Source organism: Pteropus alecto, unplaced genomic scaffold, assembly GCF_000325575.1.
Source record: "Pteropus alecto unplaced genomic scaffold, ASM32557v1 scaffold111, whole genome shotgun sequence".
Lineage (NCBI taxonomy): Eukaryota > Metazoa > Chordata > Mammalia > Chiroptera > Pteropodidae > Pteropus > Pteropus alecto.
In genome coordinates, this window is record NW_006431915.1 from 4,279,212 (window position 1) to 4,291,957 (window position 12,746).

Genomic DNA, 12,746 nt, shown 5'->3' on the forward strand with positions numbered 1-12,746 from the left:
CTCTGATCCTCAGAATAAATCCTACATGCCATAAGATGGTAGCCATGCCTGTGTGAAGCCGGATGCTGCCTGCCCTCAGGCCGAGTTACCACCACTACTCTTTACACTATTGTCCCAGCCAGAACCATGACACCAGCGGCCCCAGGCCACAGGGAATTTGCCTCTGCAGATTAACAGTAGGCACTCAATGTATGTTTTTTGAAGAAAATAAAAGCTGGCATAAATGACAAAACAAAAAACAAAACAAAACAAAAAAACACAGATAGACTGCCTGTAAGCTAAAATATGTACAGCCCATCAATGTCTGAATTGAAGATGACAATGAATGACTTAAGGCTTTGCCCAGCATTGGACTTTTATGGTAAAAAAATGTTGATCTATTCCACAAGCATCTCTGACCTTTCTAAATATGCATCTAAGTGGAATTAAACAAAAGAACATTCCTGGGGCTCCCACTCTCTTGACTCTAAGTAAATGAACAGGAAATACATAGCACATGTAATAGGATACTATTTTGAAAGACCAATTTATTTTTTTGCCTGGTATTTCCTTTCCTCATGGGTCTTTCCCACATTCAGGCAGTTAGGTTCTACTTGAGTTTGACTTTTGAGTTTCAAAATCTGATTCTTTGGAAAACAGAAGGACTTTGGCCTAGACAAATGAAGATGAAAACATGTAAGTCTTCATCATCCAGATAAGAGATTGCTGGTTTGAGGAAAGAAGTCAGAGGGAAAGTGAGGAGGGGTCGACGTTAAGGAGTACCGAGCAAAGGGGCACCTCATTTGTGGGCCGAGGCTGGGAAATAGGGATTAAAGGGCAAACAGGACCTGCGCCCCTCTGCTCAAGTAGAGCTGGGAAGGTGGCAGGCTTCAGAGCAGACTGGCTGTGTGGTGTGCCCAACAGGTAGGGATTCGTAGCCCAGCAGGGCAGTGGTTTCCATCCTGCTCTGTGTGGGGGAAGCAGATGACATTGTGATATATGGGCAAGCAGATGACATCACGAACTTATAAAGAGACTGTCTCCCTGCGCCCTGGAGATCAAGTATGAAACCCCAGGGAGACTGAAGAGGCACAGGATTTGACTTGAGATTAAGCTTTAGCCCTCTTGATACAATGAAGTTCAAAATAAAAACTAAGTTATTCGACAAACGGAAACCCAGTTCTTCTGACACTGAACCCAGGGCCCATCCTATGCCCTACGCAGCCTTCCTTCAGCCAGGCCAATCTCCTCCCTGATACGTGAACTCTTGACCAATGTTCCCAGACCCAGAAGAGAGTTGGGTTCTGACTGGCTCTGCTTTTCAGTTGGGTGAGTGGTTTATGAAGTACAGGCATCAGGGAGGGACAAATTGAAAAGAGAAAGAAAGCATCAGGAAGACAGAAGGCACAGGTGTTTCTGGCCTGTGTTACCTGGGAAAGGAAGCTGGCACGGTTGACCTGGAGCAGAGGCAGGACTCTGTATTCCTAGGGTCCATGCTGTTGATGTATAAAGGTCCCCTCCTTCTAACTCCCCTCACTCTATTAACACCAACACCCTCTGTGCACGTGCTCACACTCATAGCCCAGTAGAGAATACCAGATGGAGAGTGGGTGCTATCTTCCCTCACTTGGCTTCTTCCGTCCCCACCCCACGCCCCACCTCTTCCATCCCAGGCAGAAACTCCCATCTGATTATGAAATCTGTGATGCAGATTCTGAGACTGGGCAGACAACAAGCTGCAGAGGTGGTACGACTTAGATTGCTAAATTGAGCTCCATAATAAACGAGGTGGGGATTAGAGAAGAAAAGATTTGGAAGCGGGTAGGGGGAATACTGAAAAAATGAAGCTAGGAACAATGTTTTTTTTTTCGTGGAGAGTTTGAGGACAAAAGGCCTTGGAGGTGGGCAGGGTGCAGGAAAATTAAGATGGCAGTGAAAAGAGATTCAGGAAGTGTTACCAGGAGGTGTGAATTTAATCTTCCTGAATGTTTTTTGAGAGATACCAATTAAAGATTGAACCTTTTTATTATTCTTGGCTGTTTGGACTATGCTTCTTTGAAAAGCACTCCACACAGACTGGATCATAAGGGAGGAAAGTTACAAGGGCTAAACTAGCTCTGATAGTGTCTTGGTGGAACATTATTGAATGAAGGCAAGAAAATCTGTCCCTCATCTCTCTCCAGCTCCCTGTCCATCCAGCTGGTTCTCGCTTCTTTCCTAGCTCCAAGGAACTAGGGCAGTGATGTGGCTTTAGGAGTCTCATCCAGCCCCAGACCCTAAGACCAGTGTTTCCTCCGCTGTCTCCTGAGACACAGACAACACAACCCTCTATCACCCTGACAACGAGGCAGAGGGGGCTGCTGCTTACATTTCTATGATGCTGGGAAGAGCAGATATTGGCAATGGAGGGTAGAGAACCAGACAAAAGGAGAAGCAGGCTGCCGAAGTCATTCTTCCTCTCTAGGACCCTTTGGTACCCGTGGAAGATAAGACTCTGGAGCTAAGCAAAGTCAAAGCCAACGATGCCAAGGAAAGCCCAAATGGAGTGGGCTCTTGCCAAAATACCAGCCTCTAGCGTACCTTCTGTGTGAATGTCCACAGTGAACATGCACTTGTGCTTCAAGTCCATACAAGTGAGACAAAGGATGCTTCACCCTGAGAACATGTGTTCACTGCAAACTTCAGCTACGAAGGGAACAGCTGTGTCTCAGTGCCGCACGAGGACCTCAGCTGTCCTGTGCCTGGGCAGTGCAGCACTCTGGACCCTGTTTCAGAGTCAAGTAGGAGCCACCCAGAGATGTAAGCAGGGTATCCTGGGGAGAAATGAGCCTCCTATTGCTGGAAGCAGAGGCTGGACAGTCACTTGGCAGGCATTTGCACCTTATATCGGGGGACCTCTGGGTCCCTGCCAGATGCTGCTCCATTTCTAATCTCGGTCTATTAGATTCAAAGAAAAGATGGCCAATTCAATCCATAAGCTGATCTGTAACGCAATGGTCTTTCAGAGAATCCCATGACCCCTACCGAAACCATGATATATTTTTTTGTAAACTAACCCTAGTTCTCAGATCTATTGGGCTTTTTAAATAAATACCAAGTATTTTGCTCATGCTGTGCCTTCTGCATAGAACAATTTGGTCCACTTTCTCCACCTGGCCAACTCCTACTCATACTTTAAAACCCCAGCACCACGAAGCCTAGGAACTTAGCTTTCTCTTCCTTTTGACTTCATCGGCTCTCTGATTGTACCCTAGGGGTTTTTGTGTCCCTTTGGGGGATGCTGCCCTCTAGCTAGACTGGATGTCCTCAGATTGCTACCAAGGCTTCCATCTCCCGCAACGCAGCCTCCCCAGGAAATAACTGGGACACTCAGTTGGGATCATGATGTAGCACCAGGTCCAGGTCGCCTAACTTGCTATCCCTTCCACCATGCCCTTTGATGAACTTTCCCAGTCTGGGGAGTGCTTTAAACCCAGCCCTTCTCCCACGCATTGCTCTCCTCCAAAGTGACAAGTTCTCTAAAGAAGAGGCTGGATTTAACCCCGTGTGATGCAAAGAGTACCAGAGAAGGAGCCAGGACACTTAGGTTCCAGCTTCAGCTCAGTCTCTGTGTGACTACCCCACTCTGGGACTCAGTTTCCCCATCTGTGCAAAGGGGACATGAGGCAATGCAGGAAGATCCTATGTTTCTGACCTACTCCATCTTGGCAAATTTGTCTAATGAAAAGGCCATGAATAACTTGGCTCTATTCACTTGAACATGGGGAATAACTCTGAAGGTTCCCAGAGCAGGGTGTCAGCCACCATCAGTTCTCAACTGTTTATCCAAGGCACTGACTCGAAGCTCTCAGACTGTACCAATCTCGGGATGAGAAGTAAAACTGTATAAATCACAGATGACTTCCTGGTGCCAGCTAAGGCAGGATTGGTGATCATTCTTAAAGCCTGAACAGCATTTTGCCTCATTGGAAAGCCTTTCAGAAATCCTTCTGACCCACCACACCCTCCTCCAGCAAGCCAGTCCTTGGTGACTCCCACTTCTGGCTTCTCCCTGTCTGTCTAGTACATGGTCCCCCTGTTGATCTGGGCCCTTTATCAACCTGGTTCCCCTCCAGCCTCTCGCTGCCCTATCCACTCCCAGGGCCCCGCCGCGGCCTGGCTCACAGTAAGCTCTCAGGAGATGGTTTTTGACTTGGCTCACATTTTGACTCATATTCCAAATTTGTGAGCCATGATTAATGCTCAAGTATACTCAGGTATTAGGCTGTGAGCTGAGCCAAAGATACATCCAAGTTTGCCTGTGTCCTCTAATAATATTAATAATAGCTGACACATGTTTATGGTGCTGTATATTCTTGAAGGGCTCCTCTCTTCCTCCCCCTCTATCCTTAGAACACTCTTAGGCAGACAGGGCAAACAATGACATCCTTATTTAATTGATGAGGCAGTGACTCTCCAATGACAAGGTTCTTAAGGAGGGGACAGAGATTGGAGCCAGGGCTGGCCTGTATGACTGACTCCTGGTTCAGTGCTTCCTCCCCTGCAAGGGTGTCTCCCCTGCAGGAGTCCCACAGGGCCACCCTCCCTAAGGGGAGATCTGTATGCAGAGAATGGAGGATGACGGAGGGGGAGGGCACGAGGGGCCTGGAAAGCTGGGGTGAGGACTTGAGCAGGTGCTTCAGACCAGCGCATGTTGCTGGAAGCGACAAGTGATGCCCCATGGGCAGGCATGCGGGGCGCAGCCCAGGAAGCCAGAAGCTGAGATCCAAACACCAAGGAGCCTTGCAATGCTTGAGGAGCAGCCGACAGGTTGGGGTGGGGCCCTGCAGCCAGTTTCAGAGACAAGGGAGCACACTCTCCCTAGAGGGCTCTGGGAGGGACCCCTGGTGCCTGAACCCTCAAAGACAGCAGATCCTTAAGCCTCCAGGTTGAGACCAGGACCAGAGGAAAAGTCTTCCCAACAGCAATGCCCACCTCTGTCCATCTGTCCCACTGCCAAGTTGTTTCTATGGACTGTGGCTTTTGTGGTTTTAGCAAAAAGGGAAGTTTACCAGAGGAGTGGCTTCTGTGAAATCCATCAGGAGATCGCCCGGCTCCAAGGTAAAGGCACCTCCTCGGTCAGAGGGACTCTAGGAAAGCAGACAAAAAATATCCCAGTTAGTGACGACTCAGAGGAATTTTACCAGGAACCACAGAGGTTCCCTACCTCTCTTCTCCCCGCTTTCTAACACTGAACTCATAATCATGCCGGTCCCCTCCACAGTTCAACAAAACGTTGCAAACAAACCCCCTATTTTTTCTGAAACCTTAATGGGTGTAGGGTGGAGAACTGCTTTTTTTATTTGGAAGCTGTAAGCAATTTTTCTTAAATGCTTTGAGTGCTCTTTGACTGCTCTTTTGTGGGAAAAACACTTCCAAGAGTCCTTTGACTATACAAAGAGAAGGCGAAGACCCCGCCCTGAATTAAGAGGCTCAAGGCCTCAAGTTGCTGAACTCATTTGCACAATAATGAAGAAGATCTTTAAGGTGAGAGAGGGGTACCTTTGACAGTCATGTTCCTTTTGGGGGAAAATGTGTTTTTCTCTCGTCCTGGCATCTCAGCAGCATGGGGGACCTTGAGGTCCTTTGTCGGGGGGAAAAAAATAAGCCCCATCAACTAGGCAAAAGCAGAGCCTTCAGGAGAGAAACTGCCAGGAGAGGGAGCCCTGTGGCCTCTGACGGGATGTCACCTGCATCACCACTGCACTCCCTTCCGCTTTATAAATATTTTCACTTGGATCCGACCATGGCGTGGAATACATGATAGGAGGCTGTGCCCCTACTTGGGACAAAGCACAACAGAGGGCAACCCGACTCGAGATTCCAGGAGGTGATCTACAGAAAAGCAGGAGCTTTAGTTTGGGCCAGTCACTGGCTGAGGGGGCCAGCCAGGTTCCTTCCTGGTGAGGAACACGGCAGTCTTCCTAGAGATCTTGGGCAGGGACCCGGTGAAAGACTGGTGTTGGTCACACAGGATGAGGGTCTGGACCGCTGGTACCTAGGCATGACCAGGATCCCAGTCCCCAAAGCTGCAGAAGCCTTGGGCATCCAGTTCGCACAGGCACTTTAACCTCCACTGGACCTGACGCTCACTAGCCCATGAGCTGAGCAGGGTGGCAGATCTTATTCCCACCTTTAGGGGGAGGAATCAGGCTTGGAGAAACGAGGGCTGCGGAGTGACTGCTCATTTTAAGCAGCCACAAAGTGTGTGAAGGGAGCAGCTGGGAACAGAGTCTGGGGCTCCAGTCTCCCCTCAGGCCCCTACTCCATGCACACACCACTCCTTGATCCGTGGGGTCCATGGATCAAGCCACCTTCATCTCAGCATCTACTTGGAGAACAATAGATTTGACTGTATTTGGTCCAGGTGCTGAAGAGTGACTGCAGCTAAGGGTCACTCAGAGAAAACCCCAATGTCTTGTGTAAGGCCTTTATCACAGCCCATTCACATCACTGGCAATTTCCTGAAGTGTCAGACTGACAAATAGAATACTATTTTCCATTTTCAAACTACTAAAAGGCTGTTCAATATAAGGAATGGGATAGGGACAAGTCTATGTTTTACTCTCCTCAATTTTCCATTATGGGAAAAAAATCCCTTTCTCGCCTTCTGTCTTTACAGCGGAGTAATCGCCTATGTAGTGATGATTTTCTAAAATCAAAATTGCCGTCGAAGTTCTCTTCAAGTACAGTGTGCAGGGGTTTATATTATACTATTTGTCTTTCATAAATGGTTAGCTTATCTTTTGGGAACAGTTATATAAAAAACATGCTTTGGTGGTTGTTATGTTGTTTTACAAGCGCACAGAGTTGATTATGCAAAATTTAAAGGCACACGGATGCCACACGCTTAATTTATCCTGAATTCCCAGCAAGTGCAACTCCTCCTCAGGGCTTTTTTCCATACCTTGGCCCCTGGGGACAGCTGGCTCTTGCCTTCTGAATTCTGAGGCGAGCTGATTTTGTGGATCTTGGGGGACACCAGTGGCACCGAGACTGGCGTGGTGGCGGCTGTGGAGCTGTTGGTGGTGGTTGTGGTGGACACGCCTACTGCCTCGGCCAGGTCTGGAGGGAGGTCGTCTTCATCACTGCGGTTACTAAAAGCACATGAAGCTCTGCTCATTACAACAATAAACAGGCTGTGGGGAGTGGCGGGACGGAGGACAGAAGAGGGACAGTCAGGGTGGGGGTCAGGAGACCCCCAAACAGACATCTACCAGAGGTCCCGCTTATAAGATCCAATACATGGGCATTTTTGCCAAAACAGATTTGGGCTGGATTTTCTGTCACTTGCCAAGGGATTAAAGAAGAAATTTTTAATGGAAAGATATATATATTTATTATTTATCTATTTGTAAGTGTACAATTCAGTGGCGTTAAATATATTCACGATGTTGTGCAATAATAACCGCTATCTATGCCCCCAATTTTTTCGTCACCTGCGACAGTAACTCTGTACGCACCGAAATACAGTGCCTCTCCCCTAGGAATATCTGCTCTGCTTTCTGCCTGGATGAATCTGACTCGTATAAGTGAAATCACACAACATATGTCCTTCTGGATGTGACTTTTTTTACTTACCATAATGTTTTCAAGGTCCACTCATGTCGTAGCATATATCAAAATTTCATTCTTTCTGTGGCTGAATAATAAATCATCGTATAGATAGACAATATTTTGTTTATTCACTCATCTGTTGATGGACATTTGGGGTGTTTCCACCTTTTGGCTATTGTGGATAGTGCTGCTGTGAACATGGGTGTGCAAATATCTGTTAAAGTCTCTGCTTTCAATTCTTTCATATTGAAATTCCACTTAGGAACGGAATTGCTGGGTCATATGGTAGATCTATGTTTAACTTTTTGAGGAACCACCAAACAAAGAAATATTATTTTAAGTGGCTTCTCTTAGGAGTGTAAAGGCAAGGCTCATAGGAATCCACTGCTCTGAGCCAAGGATGCAATGGCCCCTTTTGTGGCCTAGGAGCAACTGTTCTTTCAGTGTGACAAACTGGTTACTGGTTAGGCGAGGAGTTGGGTGCATTTGTTTGGGGGGCCACTAGCTCTGATATACAAACCTCTCTGATGGAATGGGATGATGCAGGCAGAAAAGGATACTAGAAGGAAGTAGCCATGAGGGAGGAGAAGTCTGGCTTGGTGCCCTGGGCTCATCTCCAGGACGTGCATTTGTGGGGAAGGTTGGACCTCCCCACAAGGGATGTCAAGGCTGGAAGCCCTTTCGATCTGATCATCCTGGCACAGGACTGGAACGGTACCATCAATCCCCATTGGCAGTATTTTCTTAAACTTAATAGAAATCAAGACAAGTGCCCTAGGCTCTAATGCCAACCAGGTTGTTGTCTGAGCAAATGGCTAACTCGGCAGGCCTGGGGTGCTCAAACCCTGCACATTCCAAAGGAACCACTGGTCACTGACAAGCTCCTGGGAGAGCCTTTGGGCCCTGGGAATATCCGGTCTGATTAGAGTGTCTTTGCATACCTGAGACCTGGGGCCATGCCAGATAATTTATGCTGTCAACGTGATTTATGGTGAACACTGATTTTTGTGTGTACAGCTGGGGTTTTAGGTCATATTGTATCAGTTTGACTTCTGGAGGGCTGAAGACTGAGTAGCTAAGTTTGGTCACATAGGTGTTCCATGCCTACGTGACTGATCCCCAATAAAAACCTTGACGCCAAGTCTCAGGTGAGCTTACCTGGTTGGCAACACTTCACATATGTTGTTACACATTGTTGCTGGGAGAATCGAGCACTGCTCATGTGACTCCTCTAGGAGAGAACAACTGGCAGCTTGTGCCTGGGCTTTCTGGGCTCCACTCTACGTGCCTTCTTCCTTTGCTGATTTAATCTGTATCCCTCACTCTACCAAACCGTAACTGTGAGTGGAACAGCTTTCCCGAATTCTGTGAGTCCTCTAGTGAATCATCAAACTCGACGGTAGTCTCGGGGACCCTGACACAGTTCCCCTAAAGGTCCTCCATGTGGAACTTCTGGAGCCATCCCGGCAAAGGAGTTGTGTTTTAGAAATGATGGCTGAGCAAAAGAGTGTAGATAAAAGATCCATGACCAGTGGACACCAGTATGACCCGTCCCTAATGAGGGCCTCACCATGGCAGTGGGCCTCATGGAAAACATGGGGCCATGGGACACAGCTGCAGTGTGAATGGGACTGACTGGGGAGGGACTTAGGGGATTTGAGATCATTCTGTGGCTGGAAAAGCCTCAAGAGGAAGATGTAGGACTTATTAAAGGGGGAAAGTGGAAAAATTAATAAGACGCCATGAATTTGGAGCCATGCTGATGAAGTCAGGTTAGTTACATCAGCCCATTTAATTTCCATGACAACCCAGTATTTTGATCTCCATTTTGAGAGAAGCAGATGATATTCAGAGGCCGACTGTGAAATTACTTGCTCAAGGTGACATAGCTAGTTAAGTGGAAGAGTAGGATTAAAATTTCTTTTTTACTTTATTAAAAAAGAATGTACCTGAAAAGCATAGTTATAATTTAGTTTTACATAAAAGGCCGTTTAAAAAAACATAGCTCGTCACTCATAGCAAGAAGTCAACTGATACTGTCTAAAACTGAAAAAGACTCCAAATTCTTAATGTTTTTTAAATCACCTTTTGCCTTAGATCGTATGACAAAGAAACATGTATCTAAAGTTCATTAAGTCTTTCAGTTTTACCTCTGAAGTAAATTCATGTAAAATTCATGAGATAACACTTTCACAAGTAAAATTTAATGTGCAGCCTGATTATTTTCTTCAAATTGATTTTTATTTTAATACATATGCATCAAAAAGTGTCTAAAGTAACAGCCATCGAATGGGGACATTGCTTCTTTTTGATGGTGCGATTCTAGGAAATTGGTTACTCCTCTCTTTGCACTTTCCTGTCTTGCTTGAATTTTTTTAGACTTTCATAATATGTTTAAATAAAGAGCGGAGTTATATTTCTGGAAAAAAATAAAGCAACTCCTCATTTTCTAAACATATTAGGTTTGAAAAGAGTTTCCTTAAAGGAGGTAATTTGGTGAGTTGGTTAAATTTTCTTTACTTCCAGACCATGCGGCAATCATTGTTTCCAACAGGATCACAGCCCAAATGGGTGACACTAATATTTTGAGTTTCAAAATGTAAAAGGAAAGGCTAACCCTGCCAGCTTTATCCTCGGGAGAGCAGATTTTTCTTGGTTTAATTTGGCCCCCAGAGATAATTAGGACTGTTAATTATTTGAATCTTACTTTTTTGGCTTTCCTAGGAGATACGGCTGCTATACTATCCAGAAGTTTCCACTAAGGCTAATGAAGTGGGATGTATCAGCCCTTAAAAAAACCCTGCTTCTTCTCCTTTTCACAAGTTCAAGTGGCAGACTTGATGGCATCTGGAGTGACGCTCCCTCTCCTACACTTGGCACTCTGGGTGCCCTTAGACTTGACCTTTTCTCAGAAGCTTTCAGATCTTTAAGAAGGGAAGGGGAACTACTTCATTCTATAGCCAGGTCACTTGCTGGGGGCTTTATCCACATCAGCTCATGTTAACCCTCACAAAATTCCTCAGAGGTAAGTATTATCTCACCCATTTTATAGATAAAGAAAGAGAGGTTCAAAGACAAATTTCCTTAAAAGCTTCCAGCAGTAAACTAGCTAGGACTCTACCAAGGAGTCTTTCTAATTCCAGAGCTCTATGCTTTCCATTGCACCCAAAGATCCCCCTGCACCTCACTGACCAGTTACACAATCAGGCATGGTGTCACGGCCAAGGCCAAGAAATGGGAGCTGCCATTGCACTGCTAGCACTGCCATTGCAATAGATTAGCACTGCTACTATTACAAACATCACCACCATCTTTACTACAGCATTTACCTGTCTCCTTTAGATTACAATTATTTGCAATCTGTCTTTCCCTCTAATAAACGGTGAGTCCTCAGATGGGAACAGTCAAAATCATCTTGTTCCTCTCCCATGGTGCCTAGAACTGTCCTGTACACACAGTAGTTGGCCAAGGAACTTTTGTTAATCTGAGCAGAACTGGGCAGGCCTTCGCAGTTCTGGGACACTTTGGGAAATGGATCCTTCTATGGGTCTTGTATTGTTCAGTGATTAGCTTTGGCTCCGTTGACAGCCCATGTTACCATTTCATGTCCCTGTGGAATCCCCAACCCTTGAGGGTGGGCTGGCCCTAGTGACTTGCTTCTAATGAATAAGGATGGGATGTCATTTCGGTGATTAGGTTACAGAAGACCATGACTTTCGCCTTGCTAACACCGTCTCTGGCTCTTCTTGTGTGTTTTCTCTGACAGAGAAAGCGGAGAGGCCCCCATAACTTAGGAAATGAGGGAAGTAACCTCCAGCCAACAGCCAGCAAGGAACTGAGGCCCTTAGTCCAACTGCCCTCGAGGAACTGAATCCTGTCCCAAACCCCATGAATGAGTCTTCAGATGAGACTGCAGCCCTTGCCAACACCTTGAATGCAGCTTTGTGAAAAAGCTTGACACAGAAGACCCAGCTAAGCCATGCTTGGACTCCCAATCCACAGGAACCATGAGGTAATAAAGGCAGATTGTTTTAATTAAGCCACTAAGTTTTAGTAGTAATTTGTTCACAGCATTCAATAATAAATGTAGATGTCAAATACAGAGTGTTTTCAGGGAGAAAGGTCTAGCCTCATTATGACCTAAATTGGAGATAAACTATATTTTTAGGATGGCCGGCTGGGAATGATGTGAGGGGCTAAGAAGCATGCATAACTGAACGTTTAGCATCACCTTTGTTGTTATAATTGAAAAACTTGCAAAAAGAACTCACAAACTGTATTGTCTTGTTAACTTCCTCACTCGGGGAGGCTTGATTTCAGGCTTTTCCACTGCTGGTTGGGTCGTTTCCACACGAATAGGAATAGGACTTCTAGAGACATACCAAAAACAGAAGAACATGGTTGCTAGAGAAGAGGGGACAGGGGGATGGGCGAAAAGAGGTGGGGATTAAGAAGTACAAACTTCTGGTTATAAAATAAGTCACAGAATGTAATGTATGGCATAGGGAACAGAGTCAATGATATCGTAATAACCTTGCATAGTGACAGACGGTTATAGACCTATTCGACATTTATATACTTCATAAAATATACAAATGTCAAATCACAATACTGAAACTAATATAATATTGTATGTCAGCTATAAGTTTAAAATACATAAACAAAAACAAAAACAAACAACACCAAAGAAAATGTTTATAGCCTTGTTTTGGCTGTACGAGGACTTCTTTCTCAGTTAATTTATACCTGAATTAGTCAAGATAGCCATTTTTTCCTCCTTTCTTCTTTACTTGTTAAATATAATTTTTAAAATGCTATAGAAAATCCAAAAACCAAAAAAATCATAGGAAAGAAAATATAGCAAGCAGAAACTGAATAAAATTGGGATATCATGTAAAATTTCCCTGTCAAAAACACCCACCCCCAATATCAGAGTTTGATTCATAACCAGGTTTTGCTAGTAAAATGAGTAAAGAGAAACCTATGGATAACCCACTTTTATTTTCAAATAATTGGTAGCTATGTTATTTTAAACATATTCAGAATATATATATATATGTATATATATATATACAAAATAATATATGTGTGTATATATATATGTTTATATATATGTGTGTGTGTGTGTGTGTGTGTGTGTGTGTGTGTGTGTGTATACGTATATATATATA

The 12,746-nt window shown here is 45.1% G+C and overlaps 1 protein-coding gene across 1 annotated transcript in view; it reads right to left on the minus strand.

Annotated features, from left to right (window-relative positions):
- The window catches only part of EPB41L4B (erythrocyte membrane protein band 4.1 like 4B), a gene marked incomplete at its 5' end in the record, with an annotated part of 113,210 nt that overhangs the window by 10,431 nt on the left and 90,033 nt on the right, over window positions 1-12,746 (minus strand). Inside the window, 3 exons of the mRNA XM_025041254.1 lie at window positions 5,031-5,108; window positions 6,926-7,106; window positions 11,847-11,945. Coding sequence (XP_024897022.1) covers window positions 5,031-5,108; window positions 6,926-7,106; window positions 11,847-11,945 — 358 coding nt within the window. The remainder of the gene's footprint in view (window positions 1-5,030; window positions 5,109-6,925; window positions 7,107-11,846; window positions 11,946-12,746) is intronic.